Below are 25,535 nucleotides of genomic sequence, written 5' to 3' on the forward strand. Positions count from 1 at the left end.
TGCCGAGACTTGTCCCAAAACTACTGCAATGTCTTTGTGTGCTTAGGGTTGTTGTCCTGTTGGAAGATTAACCTTCGCCCCGGTCTGAGGTCCTGAGCATTCTGGAGCAGGTCATCAAGTCATCAAGGATCTCTCTGTACTTTGCTCCGTGCATCTTTCCCTCGATCCTGACTAGTCTTCCAGTCCCTGCCGCTGAAAAACAACCCCACAGCATGATGCTGCCATCAACATTCATCACTGTAGAGATGGTGCCAGGTTTCCTCCAGACGTGACACTTGGCATTCAGGCCAAAGCGTTCAATCTTCGTTTCATCAGACCAGAGAATTTAGATTCTCATGGTCTGAGGTACCTTTTGGCAAACTCCTAGCAGACTATCATGTTCCTTTTACTGAGGAGTGGCTTCCATCTGGCCACTACCATAAAGGCCTGATTGGTGGAGTACTACAGAGATGGTTGTCCTTCTGGAAGGTTCTCCCATCTCCACAGATGAACTCTGGAGCTCTGTCAGAGTGACCATCGGGTTCTTGGTCACCTCCCTGACCAAGGCCTTTCTTCCCCAATTGCTCAGTTTGGCTGGGAAGCCAGCTCTAGGATGAGTCTTGGTGGTTCCAAACTTCTTCCATTTAAGAATGATGGCGCCTGCTGTGTTCTTCAGGATCTTCAATGCTGTAGATATGTTTTGGTACCCTTCCCCAGATCTGTGCCTTGACACAATCCTGTCTTGGAGGTCGACAGATAATTCCTTCGAGCTCATGGTTTGGTTTTGTTCTGAAATGCACTGTCAACTGTGAGGCTTTATATAGACAGATGTGTGCGCCTTTCCAAATCATGTCCAATTAATTGAATTTACCACAGGTGGACTCCAATGAAGTTGTAGAAACATCTCAAGGATGATCAATGGAAAGAGGATGTGCCTGAGCTCAATTTTGAGTCTCATAGCAAAGTTTTGGGTACTTATATAAATAAGCCGGATGTGGAGGTCCTGGGCTGGCGTGGTTACTCGTGGTCTGCGGTTGTGAGGCTGGGTTGGGCGTACTGCCAAATTTTCTAAAATGATGTTGGATGCAGTTTATGGTAGAGAAATGAACATTCAATTCTCTGGCAACAGCTTTGGTGGACAGAGCTGCAGTCAGCATGCCAATTGCACACTCCCTCAACTTGAGACATCTGTGGCATTGTATTGTGAGTAACCTGCACATGTTAAAGTGGCCCTTTTTGTCCCCAGCACAAGGTGCACCTGTGTAATGATCATGCCGTTTAATCAGATTGATATGCCACCTGTCATGTTGATGGATTGTCTTGGTCAAGGATAAATGCTCGCTAATAGGATGTAAACAAATTTGTGCACAATTTGAGAGACTTTTTGTGTGGAATATTTCAGGATTTTTTTAATTTCAGCTCATGAAACATGGGACCAACACTTAACATGTTGCGTTTGTATTTTTGTTTGGTATAGTTCTAGAATGTGTATCATGGCAACAGTACACATCACTTGGACACGCATGTGCATTTTTTTTTTATCTCAATGAAAGGTCACCTTTAGATGACAGCCTCCCCAATCTCTTCCCAGTATGCGTCCTCGTTCTTTCTTTCTTTGGTTCTTTCTTTCGCTCTCTTTCGTTCTTTCTTTGGCTCTCTTTCGTTCTTTTGCTCTTTCGTTCTTTTGCTCTTTCGTTCTTTCTTTCTTTTGAAGGTTGGGAATGGGTTAAGAGAGGGAGGGAATAGGCAGGAAGAGAGGGGGAGGGAGGGAAGAGGCATTACTCTGGGATCAAGCAGCTGGTTAGTCAGCTAGTAGGCCTCTGAGTTGCTTTGCTCGAGCCACAGCTTGCTTGTCAGTCTTTTAAGCGGCGGCCTTGGATTGCTTAGTCCTGCTTTGATGGTATTTTCTGGCGTTCAGGGATGTTGTGTCTCAAGTACAGCCAGGAAGAGCTGTCCTGGCCGTTGGCTGGCTACCACGGATTCACTGTACACACAGGGATGCACTCGCTTGCATGCTTGCGCAGTTGCCGAATTCTAAACTCGCACGCTATCGTTCAGTCCTCTAGTCAGCCTTCAAGCCTGTGAGTTCCCTGCATCCCGGTAAAGGTAAACGGATGTTCAAACTGGCAGGTCTGGCCCACGTCAGACATACTTTCCTGTGTGTACAGTACCGGAGAAGGGGACAATTCTGAATACAGCAGGTTTTTGGTCTCGTCCTACACAAAGAACAACCAAGTATTACATCACATTGAAAGGTAAATAAACACCATGTTCTGCGTACCGTTACAAAGAGAGCTTTCATCCCACACTACTTGATTAACCAAAGGTCAATTGCTTTTTCAAACATCCCACAACAGTTGACTGAGAAAATGACACTGTACCTCAGCTATTCTTCCCAGTCATTAGTCCCAATAACGGAGAGCTGACACACTGCTCCGAGGGAAATTACTTAACACACAATTGACTTCACTAATTGACTCTACTGCTGTGACGAGGAGTAACTTTCTTTGACTTTGTCCCTGAAAACGATGTCCAGAATCCCCCTCCCATCCCTGTACACACACGCAAACCTAACAGCCCGGCCCATAGGATTAGGGAGGAGAAGATTCCCAACATGAAAGCGGAGTCTTCTGACTGATCAGCAAGACGGACGGGCAGCAGATCAATCAGGTTTCAGTGAGACAGAGGGTCTTTGAAGCGGCTAGCTAACACTGCTTGGCTAATCAATGAAGAACTGCCCGCTTGTTAGCACCTTCAAAGACTCATAGAAAACAAACAGTCCCTCTGGCATCATCAACTCTGTGCCTGCCTCACCCAGCCCTCCCTCCCTCCACGCCACTTTGCTAAACCCACAATGCCATACACAGCTCATCTCTCTCTTGCTCTTATTCTGTCTTTAGTTCTTTCTCTCCTCCCTCTCTCTCGCTACTTGGTTGTTGATGATTAAATGCAAATGGCTTCCTTCCTATATTCCACATTAAGAGGGTGTACAGCAGTTTGTTGATGTTAATTGTCTGAGTATGGAAGCAGAGTTTTGGTACAGTCGTGGATGACCTCATGGAACTTCCTGTGGCAGGAACAGGAAGTTCTATACACGCACGCACACCGACGCAATATGAATCAAATGCAATATGCCTGATAGCCCTCTAGGCTTTTGTTTCATTGAGGATACATCTTTTCTGATGAGGGGATATTGTGATATTGTGTAAAACTGTGTATAAATTGCATCCTCAGACCGTGTGTGTGTGTGTGTGTGTAGGTTCAGTTCCAGAGTCCAGACTACGTACAGTATACCCCGGTGGTTACCGATCCGCTATCAATAAAAAAAAAATGTGATCGGCACACAGATGTACAATAGTGTCCTCTCCTTCCCTCCCTCACTCTCTCTCCAGGAGCAGAGCCCCAGTAACCAGACGTCTCTGGCCATGATGCAGGAGCCCCAGGAGATGGTGGAGGAGACGGTCACCATTGAGGAGGACCCTGGCACGCCCACCTCCCACGTTTCCGTAGTCACCTCCGACGACGGCACCACGCGACGCACAGAAACCAAGGTACTGGGGGGAAGCAACATCGTCGCACATCACAAAAATGAGGTAGTAATTAGGTAGTAGGTACCTAGGTGCTGGAGGAGAATGAAATTCAATGCCCACACACTATATTGAAACGTGTTAATGCAACAAATTGTTTGGGTTGCTTACAACCCTTGGAAATGTATGTGGCAGGTTGCCTGCAGTAAAACAGCATGGTAATTGTTTTATGATAACTCTGCAGCCTAATGTGACGGTCTCTAAGGCCTGTGATCCTTTAACCAGATGCCCAGATTTTGTCTTACAATTTGGTTACTGTTTCAGTATTGCTCCCAGAGTATTTTGTGTTGCAGGTTCTTTTTTCTTGATTCCCCTCTATTGTGTTTTGTTGTTTCTATATAAGGATATGTCAACTAACCTGAAGGTGAGTTGGAAAAACTTCCCCCCTCATCACTTTACTATCAACTCACAACACCATTTTGTGTGTGCCCATGTCAGCCGCGCGCGGCCACACCCTTCTGTCACACAGGCAGTCTGTCTCTTACCTCCTCACAGCCAGCCCAACGCTCCACAGCTCCAGTATTGTTACTCTTCCTGTCCTTCCTGAACGTAGCTCATAGCTTCTCCACTTCAGTCAGGCCTGCTCCACGCCATGCCCACTACCGCTCCAGACAGTGTCTCAGTGCAGTGTGCTTCCGGATGGAATGGGGCTCTGGTCAAGTTCTATAGAGCTCTGGTCAAGACTAGTGCACCATATAGGGTGCAATTTGGGACGCAGGGCCAAATAGAGCGGAGATGTTTTTTTCCGTAAGTCTGGTTCCCTAGGGAGGGACCCAAGGGAATAACCCTGGCTAGAGCTGCTGGTACACTAGAGACACTACAGAGTCTGCAATTAAACAGCCCTGCTAATCCCTCTGTTTCATTGTGTGTGCTGCTATCCTATTGTAGGGGATAGGACACATGCACACTAAAGCAAACAGGCACACACACACACAGGCGCACGCACACACACAGCTAAATAAAACAATCTTGGGCTTGGGGATTGAGGGAGTGAGGGTCACTGATTTTAAGGACACAATTCCATAGGGATGTGAGCGGGTGTTTTTTGGAAGTCAATTTGAGGGGAAGAAGCAGATTAAGAGATGGTTTTGACCGTTCCTTTCTAATTGGTGTCATCGGTTGGCCAGCCAGCTTGTGATGGCAGCCTGCGTACGTGACATTTCCAGACTTTCATCCTTCTCGCTCAATCGCTTTCTCTCCCCCTCTTACTTTCTCTTACACTCTCTCGCGCTCACTCTTTTTCTTATCTGTTGAATTTACAGTATGTGTAATTGGGTTCCTTTGAACAGGCGGCTCCAGCTGGCTACTTACTGCTAATGCATTTCCTTTCATGTATTCTGAGTATCCCCTCCAAGCACAACGAGATTTCACACTATTGCTTTTGGGGGGAAAAAACATGTTTTTTATTGCTAAACACATATGCAAACAAGGCAAGCAGCAGTATAAGCAGTATCAGTAGCCAGCCACCACACTGAAACAAACAGACCAAAACAAGGCCTGGGAATAAGTTAATGTGGGGTGGCGTTCGCTGTTTAAATGCTAACTATCTAACCGCTCCAGCTGTAAAGGAGTGAGTGAGTCAGTCAACTGGCTGGCTAGTATGTGGTAGACGCTATCTGCACGCACGTACACACACACACACACAGGGAATGGGCATCACCATGTCCATCCTCCATCTCCCTCCCAACACACGGTGCTTTTCTGTGGACGTGGTCCTGTGAGGGTTGTGTGATACACTCACACTGTTCTTTTAAAGGAGGTAAATTAAAAAGTGTATATTAAAAGCAGCAGCGTTCATTCCGTGTCCTGTGGATGGGAGTTAATGAGGGTTAAGGCACGCCACAAACTCAATCAACACAACAGGCCTTAATACACACCAGCACACACGAGGGAGAAAGGTTTGAACGGAAAGAACGAAACCCGCTCGGATGCAAAATTCTATACTGTAGCATCAGTCAATTTTAATGTGCTGTTTTTACGCTGTCATTGTTTTGGTGATTTTTTTTTTTTTTTTTCTGTGTTGTTGAATGGGTTGAATCAACAGGCTTGTCCATGTACTGTGTATGTGCAGACAACTGCCAATGTGATGCCGGTACTACTTATTGACCACCTCCGCCATCAACGCTTTCCCATAGGTGACCAGGGTGATCAAAACCATCACCCGCCACACTTACCTGCCAGTGACCATCATCGAGACCCCGGTGGTGCCGGAAGGTTCCATCTCACCACAGTCCAAACCCAGCACCTCTTCTCCCACCCCATCACAGACAGACACAGTAAAGAACCCAAAGGCTGTTTTTTTTTGTCTTGAAGTCAACCCCTAACACTTCCTGCTCATATCTCCCTACACCTCCCACTAATTCCAGGGCAGTTGGTTTATCAGTTTGAGCTCTCTGTCTATAAAAGTTGAATGCGGCAGAGCTGGTGAAAGTGTTATGGCGTTATAAAAACAGCGTGGGGTGTCTGCCCTCCCTCCCCTTTAACAGCCTAACACTTGGTAAACATAGGCCCCGGTTTGACTGCAAGCACTACCGTAGCCACATGGCCCTGACAAATACATACAGACCCACAAACACACACACACACACACACACACCAGCGTTTTAGAGATTCTCGTTTAGCCCGTTTACAGTAGTCTAGATGGGCCTTTTCTGAAGCCCTCTCTGAAGCACCATCCCCAGGCCCCCAGTTTGCTTGTTTTTGCATGTTGTGATCTATAGCGGATCAAAGTTCTGTTTGAAACCTGTCTGACGGTTTCTCGTGCTGTACCAGCGAAGGCTCTTTAGAAGTCATGTTAGTAGAAAAACGTGGTGTTCGTCAAGGCTTCTCTCCCTGGCTGAGGTGGAAGACGGGCTCGTCAAAGATGGAGGGAGTTTGGGCCACGGCAGATGTTTAGCCTGTGGTGGTTTGTACAGTTTTAGGACCAGAATCCTGATTGAAGAACACTGCTGAATAGTTCCTGGTATTGGTCCTCAACCCCAGGCCTAAGAGATCATCTCCACATTTCAGCACAGTGTAGGAGGCACCGGGTCATTTTGAGTGAAGAGCGACCCCTGTCCCAACCAGACCTGCACTCAATTACCATCACCACCTCCATTTGAAATGAATGGCAATGAAAGTCCTCTAATCAAGCAGCTGATAAGAGAAAGCCAGCCTGTTATTTTAAGGCCAGCGGTTCAAGCTGTTTCATTAAGTTTGGAATCTGACAAAGACTTTATTTTTAACATGAAAGGGATGATTGTGTGCGAGTTACACTCGAAGGGAGGGGGAGCAGTTCTGCCAGAAGTAGCAAACCGATGGATGGCAGTGAAGGGTGGTCTTTAGATGTTACCGAAGCGCCATAATTATTCACTAACATGACTGGGAATGGTCCGTTTCTTGGCCGATTTGAATTTAAAACACCTCAGTTGGGGACAGGGTGTGAACAAACTAAAGGCTTTGTGAAAATGGGATCAAGATTTCAATTTCTCATATGTAATGACTGTGAACGTTTAACATTTATGATTCACGTTTTGTTCCCTGCTTCCTCTTTTGAGATGTTTAGGACCTTTTTGAGTTTCCTCGGTATCGTTTCATGCCTTTGCTTCAATTCTTGTGGGAATGGACCCTCTCCGTGCACCTTGTCAGGCACAACGCGAATTGCATCAGACATGGGGCCCCTTCCAATGAAGATTAATTTTCATCAATCTCATTAATTCTGAAAATGAATTTATAGCCACGGACAAAATAGCCAATTATCCCCACTGCAGAATTCACTGGGCAGCAAATTGGTTTCTGTATCAGTGCTGAACCTCAGTCTGAGGTTAGATGCAGCTAACCCTCCCTGACTGCCAGACGGCTTCAGCACGCAGACAAGTAGGAGTGTGATGTAGGAAGTACAAGATGCATCGATATACAGTAGATACAGATTACTTGTGCTCTAAGACACAGTCACTCCCCAGTTATGACTGTCACCTTCCGAAATGGCCCCCTATTCCATATGGGGGGGGGGGGGAGATGTCACAGAAACTCACCCTTATTTCCAACACAACCTAGCCTTGTTTTTTTTTAGAATAGAAATGGATGAAAAGCAATGGTACGACCCTTTCTCATTCGGAGTTTCCCAATGCATGACCTTCGACCTGTTATTGACAGTGCCTGCCTGCAGTGTCACTCTTTTTAAAGGAACAATGTTGTCCTCATCTCATTCCTCAGCACTCACTGTGTGGCATCGGCATCCCACTGGCCTGTCTGCGATTCAACAGGCTGCATCGGTGTGCTGTGTCCATGCTGTGTTTCTGACCTAACCACCTGTCTCTCACTGGGTTTATCTGTAGGTAACCTCCTCCCCAGGCTGACTTACTACCATATAGAGAGAGCTGTCTGGGGACGGGATTCATCTGTAGTCTGTCTGTTTGTCTGGTGGGACACCTGAACATACTGTCAAGTACAGTCATGTCAGGGTGATCAGAATGTTTAAACATTGTCCTCATCAACTGTTATGTGTGTGTGGCCCATACACACAATAGACTTTCAGGATTGGGTAGTAACTGATTTAACTTATAATGTAATCAGGATTATGTCATCAGTCTAACTCTGTCTTTGTGACCACCTCTCTAGGTGACGAAGATGGTGAAGACGGTGACCACGCGGACGGTTCGACAGGTGCCCCTGGGCCCCGACGGCCTGCCCCTACCCGAGGGCTCCTCCCCGCTGGGCAGCTACACAGACTCCATCGACCGGCGCTACCTGAAGAACGGCGAGCGCTATATCACCACGCCGCAGGCCACCTCCACGCTCACGCGCTCCTACAACAACTACAACGACTCCTACACCGACACGCTCCCCCCCGATGCCGGCGGGAGCCATTATGGTGGGCGCCACTATGGCCTCCACGACGGCTACGGGATTGGAGACGTGACAGACAACTACGGCAGCCTGTCACGTGGCGTCAACTTCCGGCCGCCCCGCTATCCCTACGCCATGGCTAACAGCTACCGGACGGAGAACAGCTACGGGACCTTACCCATTCGGAAGGATGACTACGGCCACGTGGCCCAGCCTCAGGTGCCCATGGGCAGCAGCAGTGTGGACCTGAACCGGTCCCAGCCAGAACGCTTCCAGCCAGAGCCCTACGGACTAGAGGACGACCGCCGCAGCCTGGGCCCTGAGGAGGAGGAGCCCTATGACCTGGACCCTGACTACTCCACCGCCAGCCGGCGCCAAGGCACGCTGCCTGGCACCAACCGCGGCAGGACCGTGAGAGAGCCACTCCGTGACGGGCCACGTGTCAGGTGAGAACGATAGATGTGACAGAACGCTGTCTGGTTTTAGTCGTCTGAAAATGTTTAGGTGACCTGGAAGATAGGATTGGACTGGACTGGTTTGGTTTAGGTTGTCTGAAAAAATGGATGTGAGCTGCTTTCTTGGCCAGGTTTATTTTGAAAACATGTCTTTCTTGTTACATATAGATAAAGTATAGATAGGACTCAACTTTTGAGCAGGGTGGTGATTAGCTGTGATTGTTGTTTGAGTGGATGTAGCTAGCTGTATCCTCCTAGCTGTATCCTCCTAGCTGTATCCTCCTAGCTGTATCCTCCTAGCTGTATCCTAGCTACGCCTTGGTGCGTCTTAACAGCTGGAGACTGATTCTTTCTTCTATGTGATGCACAATGAAGACTAGTTTTATGCATGGCTACAGGCATTGTCTGAGACGTGAGAAGAATAGTCTTCTCAAGATGAGGAAAATTAAGAATACATGTCTTATTCTTCTAGCATGCGTGAGAAACAAAGGTGTGTGTGTGTATATATATGTCAACAGATGTATTTTCTTTTTGAGATTCCTACAGAGGAGGTGGCGTTGAAGGGAAGAGGCTTTGATATCCGTTTTCATGCAAATGGCGGTTGAACATGTGTTTATGTCAGAAAGACACTGTTAGACATAGAAAAAGAGGGGGAGGGAGAAGAGACCGTTAGGCAGAGAAAGAGAGAGAAATAGAGGCAGATATACAGAGGGAGGGGGAGAGAGAGAGGCAGTTGGACAAAGAGACCGTGAGCGACGGACAGTTCGATAGGGAAACAGACCGAGGGAAAGTGGAGATCGTTAGACATGGGAAGAGGAGATTGAGGGAGAGCTAGAGCGAGAAAGAAAGAGAAGCGGTGAGACAGAGGGAGAGAGGCGGTGTTGTCTGTCTCCTCCCTGAGCCGTGTCACTCTCGGCGACCTTCATTAACATGTCTGTAACCTCCGGATCCTTCTGCCAGAAACCAGCCAGCTAGCCTCTGACAAAAACCCCATAATGGGCCCTTAGTCACCTATACACCTTTCAAACCACATTTTCCCAACCAACTTTTTTTGTTATCAAATCCTAAACTTATTTCCGCGGACCGACCGAGTCATGATTGCGCTGAAGTTCTGCATATGGCTTAGGATGAAATGTAGCCATAATGCTGCGGTGGTATTGGCACACACTTACTAGACTTTTCGCACACGGGCAACACATATACTGCAATGTAAACTTGCTAACTTGTCTAAAAGTTGAGGTGAGTGCTGCGCACGATCATCTTGTCTGGTTGGCTCATTCATTAGCACGGATCAGAACATTTAGCCCGCATGTTTATGTAGTTTAACAAGTGGATTATGTTGCTCTTCACTCGCGGTAATTTAGTAGCCTAGGCCTACTCCCGACCAAAAAGCCTGTGACTGACTTGTCTCAATCGATCGATGTGATTTTGTTTAACTGAATCTCCGTCTGTATATTTGGTTCATTCTGTCTGGGCAGATAAGTGGTGGTGGTATGGCTCTTTTATCAACGATCAGAAACGTTTAGCACGCGATAATGTAGCCTAAATCAAGTGTAGGATTATTTATTATTTTTTCCTCGGTTGCATATAGGCAACTCCAAAAGCCCGCAGAGGTTGTGGAAGACCCGACGCCTGCTCCCTAACGAAGCAGAGTGAGGGTAGGAAGGAGATATGAACATGGATTTACAACAACAACAAAAACACAGGCTCGGGCTCTGTTTCCAAACTTCACACGTTCCCTTGACGCAAATATTATTTGTATTTTATTCTGTTATGTTCCATTATATTATTAGCCTACCATAAAATGTGTATTTACTGTGATCAGGGTAAATGTCTTGTCTGTTTAATGAACAAAACTATTGATTTAATTTTCATGGCGCAGCCATGTTTCCCTATAGGCTGCACCGACCCGATAATAATGGATTTCTTTAATGTATTAAAAAAAATATATATAGATATCTACCCACATCTGCCCACGTCTACTGCCACTCCTACTTACCGGTATTGTGTGCAAGAGATATGAGAGGCTTATCCCTGCAAGAATGTGGTAGAAATTGGGACTGTATGAATTGGGTTCTTAAAAACATTGCCAGATAAAACACTTTTTACAGGCAACATTCCGTAAAGTCTGTCTGTCAAGGCTGCAATTAGTACCACATTATCTCCCCTTGTGATTGTGCAGTCCCATCAGGCCACACAATGTCCACTTTTCCTGTACTCTGTAGCACAAGAAAGAAACCTCAAGCAAATTGAAGGTGATGTTTAACGTGGAGCAGTGTGTGTTTAAAATACTTGTTTTTTGACTAGTGATCTGTAACAGATGGATTTATTCAAACTTCTATATTCTCTTTTTTTTCTTTCCATCGGAGAAGAATGAAATAAGTGCCCTAAGCCAGTTTGAAGGGGAGTGAACTGAGGAAGTTTGTGAGGGAGGAAGAGAGTAATCCTGTGTGTCTGTCATGGAGATGTTCAAAGGCGATGCAGAATAGCATTGTGGCAGCCTCTGACAGTGCTGGGCTGCATTTCGGGGACATTGTTAATCAAGCACACATACACACCCTGGATGTAAACGCAGCGTGGTGATGTGTTATATTTACGTCCTTGCTGTCCAGGATCTTTGGGACATCCCTACCCCATTGAAGTTGACATTTTTAATGGTTAAAGTTGCGCTATGCAGATATCGCTCCACCGTTTATTTCCTGGTTGCGAAAACTCTAATGGTTCACCTAATTTCAATTTATGAAACAAAATAAGATAATATAGCGTAGAGTATCATTCTACCATCTAAACCGCTGTGAAATATATTTTCCATAACCAAAAATATTGTGTTTGCAGCATGAAACTTGTGTACATAACTGAAGTAAGACTCAAAAACAAAACTTAAGAACAGAAAGCATAGAAATAGCCCACATAGAACACATCTACTTCATATACTTGCTTTCATGTAGAATGATAGACCTATAACTCAGATTTCTATGTGAATTTGGTCAGGTCACCCAAAATGTTAGATATTACCAAGTTTAAGGTTAGGGTTATAGTTTAGAGTGTCCTGGATAGCACTAACAGTTATAGTTATGCCTAGTGCAGGGGTGGGAAGTACAGATGGATGGTGCCTCCCTTTAATCAGAGCTTCTGTCTGCATGGAACACACACACACACACACACACACTTCCAGATGCAAACGTACCCAAATATACACACACACACTGCCAGACAATGAGTCACTCTATCAGCTTGAGAGGCAGTTGCTGTGACAGGCAATTTGTACTGTACGCTCCATGTTTCACAACATACTAACGCACACACACACACACACACACACACACACACACACACACTTGATTAGGCAGTTAAGATGGCTAGCTCGCTGTTTAATTTTCACAACGCGATACCTTATCAACGTGTACCTTGCATTTCGGCATTTTTTTTTTACCCAAGTCCAATGACATGGTGACATTTTTAGTTGATTTCACATTAGTTGACAGCACTACCAAATGTTAATCAAAATGAATTGTTGAACTGACGTCCATGCCCAGTGGGTGAGTCCTTTCTTTGCGAAAAACCTCACATGTACCGTCACATGTACCCATCATACACCATCACTGCGGTGCTCCATCACTTCCTGTATCACCTTTCAAACAAACAGACCTGATAATGTAACACATCTGGAATCCAATTATAATAATACCACTGGATCTAGAATTAGCATGGCAAGGAGCGCACCTCCCAGAGCCCTCGTCTGTCTCCACACACGCACGTTATGTAATTCTATCCTAAAATGTGTTTGCGTTCAAATCCTTTTTTCCCTAACCCTTAAACCTAACCCTTACCATAACCCTAAACTTAACCTGTAACCCTAACTCCTTGCTCTCACTCGCTCTCGCACACGCACACACTCATTAGTATCCCTCCATTAATAGTATGATGTTGAGGCTGCTGTATAAATGGCTGTAATGAATGTGTGAGTTAAAGCATTTTAATTACAGCTTATCGTCTAGTCGCTTTGAAAACCCTCGATTATGGGAAAAGGAAAATTAAGATGTTTAGTGCAATATGGCTTCCTGTGATTTCGCCGAGCATGGTGGTTATAATAATCTATTACAAGATAGGAGGGTATAGTAATCTATTACAGGATAAGAGGGAAGAACTGTGCTGCCCACGCTCCTAGTCTTTAGTAACAAGTGTGTGTGTGTCGGGGATCATCAAATAGATTCAGCGGATGGTCAGGAGGCCGGAACATAATTACAAATAATTTGTGGACTGTGAATTGTGACCGCAAGAAGGCCAAACAGATATACACTGAATACAAATGTAAACACAACATGTAAAGTGTTTGTCTCATGTTTCATCTCAGAATTGTTCCATTCGCACAAAAATCATATTTCTCTAACGTTTTGTGCACCAATTTGTTTACCTCCCTGTTAGTGAGCATTCCTCCTTTCCCAAGATAATCCATCCACCTGACAGGTGTGGCACATCAAGAAGCTGACTAAACAGCATAGACATTACACAGGTGCACCTTGTGCTGGGGACAATAAAAGACGACTCTAAAATGTGCAGTTTTGTCACAACACAATGCCACAGATGCATCACGTTTTGAGGGAGGATGCAGTTGGCATGCTGACTGCAGGAATGTCAACTAGAGCTGTTGCCAGAGAATGTAATGTTCATTTCTCTACCATAAGCCAACTCAAATGTTGTTTTAGAGGATTTGGTAGTACGTCAAACTGGCCTCACAACCGAAGACCACGTGCAACTACACCAGCCCAGGACCGCCACATCCGGGCATATTCACTTGCAGGGTTGTCTGAGATGAAGGCACCCGGACAGCTGATGGAACTGTGGGTTTGCCCAACCAAATCATTTATTTGTGAGCATCTGCGTGCTCATCGTCCTCAACAGTGTCTTGACCTGACTGCAGTTTGGCGTCGTAACCAACATCAGTATGCAAATGTGTGCTCTTCACGGGTGAATCCCGGATTCAGCTGCACCGGGCAGATGGCAGGCGTTGTGTGGGCAAGCGGTTTGCTGATGTCAACGTTGTGAACAGACTGCCCCATGGTGGCAGTGGGGTTATAGCATGGGCAAACATAAGCTACGAACAATGAACACGATTGCATTTTATCGATGGCAATTTGAATGTGCAGAGATAATGTGATGAGATCCTGAGGCCGTGTGTGTGTGTGTGTGTGTGTGTGTGTGTGAGACCACTTTTAGCATGAGCCAGACATCGTTCCCCTGTCTACTTTGAGGTTTCTCATAAGCAGTTGGCTAAGTTCAAGGATGGGGGAACTAAGTTCTCAACAATGTCAGGCTTTTTTCCCTGCACTTAATTGAAATCAGGAACAAACACTAGTTGTAAAAACAGATAAAGACATCAAAACAGCCGACGCAATTAGATTTTTTTTTTTAAAGGAACATTTGCTTATTCCTGCTTTGATTTTATTTATTTGTTTTGTCTTGTGAGTCATAAAGAAGTTATTGCTCATTATTCAAAATGAGCTATCTGTTGTTTGTATAGTGAAAAGTCACAGAGCTCATAAGCATGTGGGAATGTTCCACCAAACAGAGATGGAAAAATTCTCGGCTGCTAATCCTTTGAGGTTTGTCTCCTCAGGGGGAAGGCCGGAGACCACAGGAATGGAGATTTGATCGACATAATTGGCTGTCACTCCTACACACTCACTTGCTCTCTCGCTTTCACGCGCTCTCTCACACACACACACACACACACACACACACACACACACACACACACACACACACACACACACACACACACAGAGGACCACGCAGGATATTTAGCAGCTTCATTACCATGAGGAGTGTGAGCTGCTACTGTAATCATCCTGTGAGCATCATGTCTGGCGGCTGTGGTGGCAAGGGCCTTTCCCATCCTGAGAATAACCCGCCCCCCCTATCAACACAACGCCGCCAATTTAAATGCAAATCCTGACATTCCCATCACTCAGTCCGCAACCCGTTTACCAACCCTGGCATCAGTTCTATTCAAATGAGTTCCATTTCAAACCCAACTGTACACTGATTGTCAGTGTATGTGAGACCGTTGATGTAGTCGCATGTATCTGAAAGTAATGAAGATATCATTTGGCAATACCCATACTCTCTTTTTCAGAGGCTATTCACAGCAGTGTTGCTTTTGCTTGTCTTTTCCTTTTTAGCATTTGAATCGTCTGGAACTGTAGGTCTGACCGTGTTTAGACCAGACCGGGTGTTCACAATGGAAGTGTTGGGTGCTGTATATCCTCGACTCACTCGCAGCCATTTCTTTTCCCATGTTATCTATCATGCAGCTGTGAGGTAGCCTGGTTAAACGAGACTGAAGGCTGCTCTGAATGGTGAGTACTGGGTTCAGACTGGTTTAACTAGGTTAACTGAGATGCCCTCGGACCAAAACCTCAGAGGAGCAGGCGGACTAGCAGCCCTGGCCCAGTTTGGCCTTAATGACTGGGGCTTAATCGCCTCTGGGCCCTCCTATCCTTAACTACCAGACGAGGTTTGTGGTGCTTCACGTTCAAGTCCACTTTCACCCGTTCCTGTTAAAATGGTTCTTGGAATGGTTCTCGTGCACGTTCCCTAGACTTGAAGGAAACATTCTAAAACAGGAGGGGGTGATGCTATGCTGTACCATTCGGATGTAATGTCCTCAGCCAGCTGTGTGTGGGACTTAAAATGTCATTTTTGAGACTGGAGCTGAAGACACCTGTTTCAGGAGATGTTTGATCAAGGCTAGCCTTGCAGTTTGGCCACGATCCCTAAACCTAACCTCGCACCACAAGACCCAAAACCGTGTTGACGCCTTAGAAACTTAGCCTAGCCATGGCATGCGTTATCTTTAGGCTTAGCCTTTGTTTGTGCCTCACCTTTCAGTGCAGCTGCTTGCCTGTCCAGATCCAGGCTATGGCAGTGGGGGTTGGTTTGTTTTGTCTTTTGATACCAGCCAAACCCTAGCCTTCTGAAAAAAAAATATATATATACAGTGGGGCAAAAAAGTATTTAGTCAGCCACCAATTGTGCAAGTTCTCCCACTTAAAAAGATGAGAGGCCTGTCATTTTCATCATAGGTACACTTCAACTATGACAGACAAAATGAGGAAAAAAAATCCAGAAAATCACAATGTAGGATTTTTTATGAATTTATTTGCAAATTATGGTGGAAAATAAGTATTTGGTCAATAAAAGTTTCTCAATACTTTGTTATATACCCTTTGTTGGCAATGACGGAGGTCAAACATTTTCTGTAAGTCTTCACAAGGTTTTCACACACTGTTGCTGTTTTTTTGGCCCATTCCTCCATGCAGATCTCCTCTAGAGCAGTGGTGTTTTGGGGCTGTTGCTGGGCAACACGGACTTTCAACTCCCTCCAAAGATTTTCTATGGGGTTGAGATCTGGAGACTGGCTAGGCCACTCCAGGACCTTGAAATGCTTCTTACGAAGCCACTCCTTCGTTGCCCGGGTGGTGTGTTTGGGATCATTGTCATGCTGAAAGACCCAGCCACGTTTCATCTTCAATGCCCTTGCTGATGGAAGGAGGTTTTCACTCAAAATCTCACGATACATGGCCCCATTCATTCTTTCCTTTACACGGATCAGTCATCCTGGTCCCTTTGCAGAAAAACAGCCCCAAAGCCTGATGTTTCCACCCCCATGCTTCACAGTAGGAATGGTGTTATTTGGATGCAACTCAGCATTCTTTGTCCTCCAAACACGACGAGTTCAGTTTTTACCAAAAAGTTATATTTTGGTTTCATCTGACCTTCTCCCAAACTTCTTCTGGATCATCCAAATGCTCTCTAGCAAACTTCAGACGGGCCTGGACATGTACTGGCTTAAGCAGGGGGATACGTCTGGCACTGCAGGATTTGAGTCCCTGTCGGCGTAGTGTGTTACTGATGGTAGGCTTTGTTACTTTGGTCCCAGCTCTATACAAGTCATTCACTAGGTCCCCCCGTGTGGTTCTGGGATTTTTGCTCACCGTTCTTGTGATCATTTTGACCCCACGGGGTTAGATCTTGCGTGGAGCCCCAGATCGAGGGAGATTATCAGTGGTCTTGTATGTCTTCCATTTCCTAATAATTGCTCCCATAGTTGATTTTTTCAAACCAAGCTGCTTACCTAGTGAGGATTCAGTCTTCCCAGCCTGGTGCAGGTCTACAATTTTGTTTCTGGTGTCCTTTGACAGCTCTTTGGTCTTGGCCATAGTGGAGTTTGGAGTGTGACTGTTTGAGGTTGTGGACGGGTGTATTTTATACTGATAACAAGTTCAAACAGGTGCCATTAATACAGGTAACGAGTGGAGGACAGAGGAGCCTCTTAAAGAAGAAGTTACAGGTCTGTGAGAGCCAGAAATCTTGCTTGTTTGTAGGTGACCAAATACTTATTTTCCACCATAATTTGCAAATAAATTCATAAAAAAATCCTACAATGTGATTTTCTGGAATTTTTTTTCTCATTTTGTCTGTCATAGTTGAAGTGTACCTATGATGGATGAAAATTACAGGCCTCTCATCTTTTTAAGTGGGAGAACTTGCACAATTGGTGGCTGACTAAATACTTTTTGCCCCACTGTATTTATATAAGGATTCAGTGTGTAGTTACATTGCTTCTCAGGTCTGAGCTTTTTCTCCCAGTTTGTGTTGATTTCACTGGCAGTAAAATGTAGAAAGTGATGCTATAAAACATGATATATGTAAAGTAATGCACCCGCGAACACACAGCGATATCCTGATGAGATTCTCCCCTCTCGCAACGTGCGGCAGGGAGACATTTTTATGCACATAATTAACATAAAACAAATTCAAATTAAGGCACATAGTGCTTGTCTCTAACCGCTAGCACTCAGTTAGGGATGTCGCCCGTTTTGTTGCACCGTACATCAAAGTTGCTCAAAACAGACTGGCCAGTTGTGTATAATAAAGTAGCCTTTCTCTCTCGCTCTCGGTGGTAGGAAGGAGGGGAGGCTACAGGCGGTGGCGCATGGTGTGCGACATTAATTAGATTCCCCACTCTCACTTCCTTTCTCTGCCTCCTCCTTTGTTCCCATGAAAAGACACCAGAGGAGAGAACAGAGCTAGTACAAGACAAAGTAGTGTAGTTCCTACCCCCAAATAAAGGGAAACCCCCTTGGGATAGTCCAACTGGGTTACTTTGTGACCTTGCTTATTTTCCTTTTGGAGGAGAATAAAGTGCATCTCTTATCTTACATGATGACCAAACCTGCTCCGTGCATCCGCCATTGTGCGCATGTTGAGTTTGTCTTCCCCACCAGACACGTTTAGGACACGCAGGTTGAAATATCAAAACTCACTCTGAACCAACTATACTGAACAAAAATAGAAACGCAGCATGTAAAATGTTGAGATCCTGAGGCCCAGTGTGTGTGTGTGTGTGTGTGTGTGAGAGAGAGACCGCTTTTAGCATGAGCCAGACATCGTTCCCCTGTCTACTTTGAGGTTTCTCATAAGAAGTTAGCTAAGTTCAAGGATGGGGAACTAAGTTCTCAACAATGTCAGGCTTTTTTTCCCTCAGGAACACTAGTTGTCAAAACAGGGCATATGCTCTTAAAAACCAATGAGGAGATGGGAGAGGTGGGACTTACAATTTCTAAAATGGAACCTGCCTACGCAGATGCTTGTTGACGCGTGCGACCAGTTTTGGATTAAATGATTGAATAACATGCATGTGTACATTTTATCTTGCAACACTCACGCAACACAGGCGATGTGGTCAGCATATTACCCTTACGCGTGTGGACCAAGTAAAATCATCTTAGGATGTCTCTGTTTGTAAAAGCACCATGAATACCTTTGGATAACAACAAGTTATCATGTTAAACCCCCTCAGTATCGAGAGACCGTTTGCTTCAGAAGCCTAATGATCTGTCAGTCAGGAGATCTCCTTGTACTCCACAACTCTAACAGGGGAAAGGAAAAGGATGCGGCTGCTTGTGGAACAGAGAAATGGAATACACCAGGCTAACGTAAAAGGCCCAGTCCCAGGAAGGCAGCCAGACCAGGCCGAGTAGGGCATTAAGCATAGTCTTTGGTGCTGCTGTGACCAGAAGGAGCCAGCCTCCGGGCCCTGAGGCAATGTTGGTGCAGAGGCATCCCTGTGGGCATGGTGGAGCGTTGAAGCTCACTTTGCTGCTGCCTCTCCTGGGGGCCACACCACACCAGCCCCTCTGTGAGGGAGCCCAGAAAAAGTTCTGAGTTTCTTTTTCAATTTCTGCCTGGACTTTGTTGTAAGAGTCCCTTTTGCTCTTGGCTCTACAGGGCTCCATCTCAATATCTTTCTCTCTCGATCTCTTTCTTCCTCTGCCCCTATTCTCCTTTGCTTTGTCTCTTCTCTCTCTCTCTCTCTCTCTCTCTCTGTCTCTGTCTCTCTCTCTGTCTCTCTCTCTGTCTCTCTCTCTGTCTCTCTCTCTGTCTCTCTCTGTCTCTCTCTGTAAACCCCAGCACCCCCAATATTAATACGAGAGAAAGGCAAAAGAGAACATGGCTCCGAGACTATAGAGATGATTAATAAGTGCCGCCTGTTTGTTAATGACGGGAGCTGTTTTTCCGGGCCTCACCGGCTGGGAGGCCCTCTGACAGAGTTAATAACAGAGCAGCCTTGTCGCTCCCCGTCTCTGTCCTCCTATCTCTCGCACCTCTCTTCACCTCTCCTTCACCCCTTCCTGTCTCCTTTTTCCCTCCATTCAATCCTTCCTACCTCACTTGGCCTTTCTCAACTCTTATTCCCCCCTCTCTTTTTCTTGTCATCCCTCTTATACAAATTCCACTAAATGCTCCCTCCATCTGTTGTAGTAGTAGTGTTAAGCTCGCTGTCATAGACAGTGAATTGTAAACCATTGTCCTTGTACAGAACACATCCAGCTACAAATCCATACAGCTAGATGTAAAAATCCTTCAAACAATGTTACATGACCTTTTCTCAAACGTACAAACTTCTCCCTCTCTCTCTCTCTCTCTCTCCCAGGGGGTACGATGACCCCATCGAGGCAGAGCTGGTTGACGAGCGACACCCCTACATCCATGGCATGTACGCGGCCCCCCTGGCCCAGCCCGAGAGGGGTAGCATGGCCAGCCTGGACCGCCTGGCTGGCCGCCGCTCGCCCTCCATAGACAGCATCCGCAAGGACCCGCGCTGGCGTGACCCAGACCTGCAAGAGGTCATCGCCATGCTGGGCCACCCTATCGACCCGGTCAAGTCCAACGCCGCCGCCTACCTGCAGCACCTGTGCTACGAGAACGACAAGATCAAGAAGGATGTGCGCCAGCTGAAGGGGATCCCTGTGCTGGCAGGGTTGCTGGACCACCCCAAGGCTGAGGTCCACCGCAAGGCCTGTGGAGCCCTGAGGAACATCTCCTACGGCAAGGACCACGACAACAAGGTGGCCATCAAGAACTGCGATGGTATCCCAGCCCTCATCCGCCTGCTGAGGAAGACCAACGACATGGAGGTCCGTGAGCTCATCACAGGTGAGGAATCCGTGTACCCTCATGGGAAGAATGGCTGCCCCCCCCCCCGTCCAGAATGAATCCAGTCACTAACCGAAACTAGCTGCAGCTCATCTTCTGTAAATAGTACAGTAAATATTAGGCATACTAGCCTTTTGTTTGCAACGTACAAATGCTTTTTTTCCCTCCAACTTAAAAATGTGTTACTCAGGTACGTTGTGAAAACCTGCATGACCTGGGGAACTAATGTACTGTTGTAGAATGTCATTTCTAAGTCATGTCCTGTTATTCTAGAACCGTAGTCTCTGTTAGGGCATTGTTCTGTTGTGGTCAGGAGGCGTTATTGAAGCATGTCCTGTATACTGTACGAGTCCTGTATACTGTACGAGAGAGCTATACTTAACAAAAATATAAACGCAACATGTAAAGCGTTGGTCCCAAGGTTCATGAGCTGAAATAAAAGATCCCAGAAATGTTCCATACGCAAAGAAACTTATTTCTCTAATATTTTGGCCACAAATTTGTTTACGTCCCTTTTTAGTGAGCATGTGTCCTTTGCCAAGATAATCCATCCACTTGACAGGTGAGGCATATCAAGAAGCTGATTAAACTGCATAATCATTACACAGATGCACCTTGTGCTGGGGACAATAAAATCCACTTTAATATGTGCAGTTTTGTCACACAGCAAGCCGCAGATGTCTGAAGTTTTGAGGGAGAGTGCAATTGGGTTTCTGGCTGAAGGAATGTCCACCAGAGCTGTTGACAGATCATTTTGTTAATTTCTCGACCATAAGCCGCCTCAACGTTGTTTTAGAGAATTCGGCAGAATGCCCAACCAGCCTCACAATTGCAGACCCAGGACCTCAACATCTGGCTTCTTCACCTGCAGGATCTTCTGAGGCCAGACACCCAAACTGTGGGTTTGCACAACCAAATTTCTCTGCACAAACTGTCAGAAACCGTCACAGGGAAGCTCATCTGCGTGCGCGGCGTCCTCACCAGTGTCCTGACCTGACTTAACTCGGCAAATACTCACCGTCCATGGCCACTGGCACGTTGGAGAAGTGTGTTCTTCACAGATTAATCCTGGTTTCAACTCTACCGGGCAGATGCAAACAGCGTGTATGGCATTCTGTGGGCTAGCGGTTTGCTGATGTCAACGTTGTGAACAGTGTGCCCCATGGTGGGGTTATGGTATGGACGGGCATAAGCTATGGACAACAAACACAATTACATTTTATCGATGATAATTTGAATGCACAGAGATCCTGAGGCTCATTGTCGTGCCATTCATCCGCTGCCATCACGTTTCAGCATGATACTGATCGGCCCCATGACACAAAGATCTGTACACAATTCCTTCCATGGCCTGCATACTCACCAGACATGTCGCCCATTGAGCATGTTTGGGATGCTCTGGGTGGACGCATATGACAGCGCATTCCAGGTCCTGCCAATATCCAGCAACTTTTCACAGCCATTGAAGAGGAGTGGAACAACAGGCCACAATCAACAGCCTGATCAACTCTATGTGAAGGAGATGAACCACAGCCAGTTCCGTTTTTTGCAGGGAAAGGTTGACGTTGAACTGACAATTGTTTTATAGGCACACAGGAAGTGGTCTTTATAATTAGTTTATTTTTCCCTGGGTGTTTCATCCTCCTGGATAGGCCTATGGCTATTTTTGCCCTCTAGCAAAGACGGTGCTGATAAACCAGAATATCATGAAGTGTCTCATATTTTCCTTTCACAGATAGTTTTGAAGATAGATTTGTAGGCAAACGGCTGCTAAACAGGTGTTCATTCCACTTGTTCTTTGTTCTTAACTGACTTGCCTAGTTAAATAAATAGTCTGGCGGGGTTAGTAGTAGTGCGTCAGCATACCTCTCCAGAGGAAAAAGCTGTTGTAATGTGTTCCAGGTAGGTAAGGCCAGGGGAGTGAATGGGGAGGGGAGGGTAACATGGCTTTCCCAATGCCACATGAAAGGACCAACCAATGACTGCTCTATGAAGGATTCAGCTGCATTCCTCCTGCTTCCCAACTCGGCATTTTAATGGAAATATAAACCCACCACCACCATCCATTCCAGTCGGGATTTATTCTATATAAGCCCCCTGTGTGGTAGGATGAGGAGAGCGTAAGGGATCAGGCGGAGACTTGGAGTGGCACTTGAGTTCACTTTGTGGCCCAGGAAATGGTACTGCTCTTTTTGAAGTTGGTGAGGAAAGAAACGTGTTTGTGTGTGTCGGCCGCTGTTGCCTGGCCCAGGGTTGCTTACACAGTTCGGGGTCTGACACACACACACACACACACACTTCTGTGGATTGGTGCTGCTCGTGGCCTGGCCACCCTACTGTGATCTAGGCAGGGGCCAGCTGTTCATCTGCTATCAGCACACAAACACACACTCTCTAGACACGTCCATACACGCGCTCCCTAGACACGTCCCTGCACGCGCTCCCTAGACACGTCCCTGCACGCGCTCCCTAGACACGTCCCTGCACGCGCTCCCTAGACACGTCCCTGCACGCGCTCCCTAGACACGCCCATGCACGCGCTCTCTAGACACGCCCATGCACGCCCTCTCTAGACACGCCCTCTCTAGACACGTCGATATACGCCCTCCTACATGCAGGCATATGAGCAGACACGTGGCCTGCCTGTCACCGGTTATTCTACTTATTTACATGACCTAGCTCCTCCGCCCTTCTTCATCCCCTCTACTACCAACCACCCATCTCACATAAACACACACACACACACAGTTCCATAACTCCCCTCCCAGCTGCCGTGGCCGCCGCCTCCACTCTCCTGGACTCTGTCATCTCTACTCAGCAATTAGCCTGTGACACATGTGACAGCAGCAGGAGAGTTACAGCCTAGCCCCGCTGCATGGCTAATATGTATGTTAGTCCCAAATCACCCCTCTCTCTCGCTCGCTCGCTATTGAATGGCAGGAGGGAGGGAGAGGTGTAATGGGCAGCTCTAAGTGAATGGGCCTGTTAGAGCAGCATGTCGGCAGTAGCCAGCACCCAGGAAATTGAATTAGCCGCCCAGGGCCCTGGGAGGGAGGAAAGTACTGGTCCACCTCCCATTTTCCCTGGCCTGGCCTGCCTCGGCTTGGCTTTCATTACCATCCATTACCTTGGGATTTGATTACGGAGGTTGAGGGAGGCCAGGCCAGGGATGCTTCAGGTTCTTAAGGGGAAAGAGTGAAGAAACTGAATACTTTAGAATTGGCACTGTGTTGGAGGTACAGGCCGACATGCAGTGATGTGAAAGAGTCGGTGCCCCAAGACTTATTTAACATCCTCTTCAAAGAGGTAGGGTTTCAGATGTTTTGGGAAGATTGACTCAGCCTCCCGGGTGGCGTAGTGGTCTAAGGCACTGCATTGCAGTGCTTGCTGTGCCACCGGAGACTCTAGGTTCGAGCCCAGGCTCTGTCACAGCCGGCCACGACCGGGAGGTCCATGGGGCGACGCACAATTGGCCTAGCGTCGTCCGGGTTAGGGAGGGTTTGGCCGGTAGGGATATCCTTGTCTCATCGCGCACTAGCGGCTCCTGTGGCGGGCCAGGCGCAGTGCGCACTGACCAGGTCGCTAGGTGCACGGTGTTTCCTCCGACACATTGGTGCGGCTGGGTTGGATGCGCGCTGTGTTACGAAGCAGTGCGGCTTGGTTGTTTTGTGTTTCGGAGGATGCATGGCTCTTGACCTTCGTCTCTCCCGAGCCGTACAGGCGTTGTAGCGATGAGACAAGATAGTAGCTACTAACAATTAGATACCACGAAAAAGGGGGGTAAAAAAAACATGATTTAAAAAAAAAAGATTGAAGACTCCACTGACCTGGCTTTAGGGGAAGCTTGTTGCACTATTGGGGTTCCAGGACAGACAATAGCTTTGATTGGGCTGAGCGGGAGCTTCCCTCCTGTAGGGGTGGGAGGTCCAAGAGACCAGAGGTGGGCGGAACAGAGTGCTCGGGTTGGGATGTAGGGTTTGGGCATAGCCTGAAGGTAAGGAGGGGCAGTTTCCCTTGGTCCTCCGTCGGGAAGCACCAGGGTCTTGATGACGATGCGAGCTTCGACTGAAATCCAGTGGCGTGTGCGGAGGAGCGGAGTGACGGAGAACGTGAGGGGAAAGGTCGTACTCTACTGATGTTGTAGCATATGAACCTGCAGGAGCGAGTCACTGCTTTGATGTTTGCAGAGAACGAGAGGGTGTTGTCCGTTGTCATGCCAAGTTTCTTTGAACTCTGGGAGGGCGACGCCGCAGAGTTGTCAACTATGATGGCGAGGTCTTGGAGCGGGCAGGCTTTCCCCAGAGGAAGAGGAGCGCCGTTTTGTCTTGCTTCTGGAGGCGGTGGGCGGAGATGTCTGCCAGGCACGCAGAGATGTGTGTCGCCACCTGGATTTCAGAAGGTGGAAGGAAAAGATCAGTGGAGTGTCATCTGCATAGCAAATGATTGGAGAGACCATGTGAGGATATGACAGAGCCGAGTTAAAGACAAAAGAGTGAGAGCACGTGGTGCAGACACCGATCATCTCCACGCCACCTGGTAGGAGCAACACGCCAGGTAGGATGCAATCCAGGAGTGTGAAGAGCCTGAGACATCCAACTAAAACACATTTGAAAAACGTTGATGTCATGGAGTTGATGTCATTGTCTTACTATATTACAGTAGTTGAGGTCTCCTGCTTACTGATTGGTCACTAATTGTCCACAATATACAGTAGCAGTAGATTGCATTGTACTCCCTGTCTGGACTATCAAAGATGGTGGATTGTACCGTTAGTGTACAAAACATTAAGAAGACCGTCCTAATATTCAATTCATCGGGGCATGGACTCTACAAGGTGTCGAAAGCGTTCCACAGTGATGCTGGCCCATGTTGACTCCAATGCTTTTCACAGTTGTGTCGAGTTGGCTAGATTCTTGATGCTCATGGGGAACTGTTGAGTTTGGAAAACCCAGCGGTGTTGCAGCTCTTGACACAACTACCATACCCCGTTCGGAGGCACTTAAATCGTTTGCCTTGCCCATTCACCCTCTGAATGCCACACATACACAATCCATGTCTCAATGCTTAAAAATCCTTCTTTAACCAGTCACTGATTTTATTTTTATTTTTATTTTACCTTTATTTAACTAGGCAAGTCAGTTAAGAACAAATTCTTATTTTCAATGACGGCCTAGGAACAGTGGGT

The 25,535-nt window shown here is 46.8% G+C and overlaps 1 protein-coding gene across 50 annotated transcripts in view; it reads left to right on the top strand.

The window, feature by feature from the left end:
* The window catches only part of LOC110525852 (splicing regulator ARVCF), a 229,966-nt gene that overhangs the window by 154,647 nt on the left and 49,784 nt on the right, over positions 1-25,535 (top strand). For 37 of the 50 annotated variants that reach the window (XM_090237795.1, XM_090237804.1, XM_090237810.1 and 34 more), the window contains 3 exons: positions 3,372-3,530; positions 8,166-8,839; positions 19,848-20,350. In XM_090237795.1, the coding sequence (XP_090093921.1) occupies positions 3,405-3,530; positions 8,166-8,839; positions 19,848-20,350 (1,303 nt within the window). In that variant the 5' untranslated portion in view covers positions 3,372-3,404. Of the gene's footprint in view, positions 1-3,371; positions 3,531-3,909; positions 3,931-5,701; positions 5,843-8,165; positions 8,840-19,847; positions 20,351-25,535 lie in introns of all 50 variants that reach the window. The other 13 variants (XM_090237797.1, XM_036979994.2, XM_090237774.1 and 10 more) reach the window with 2 other exon arrangements.

Source organism: Oncorhynchus mykiss, chromosome 6, assembly GCF_057628025.1.
Source record: "Oncorhynchus mykiss isolate SJ-2025 chromosome 6, ASM5762802v1, whole genome shotgun sequence".
NCBI lineage: Eukaryota > Metazoa > Chordata > Actinopteri > Salmoniformes > Salmonidae > Oncorhynchus > Oncorhynchus mykiss.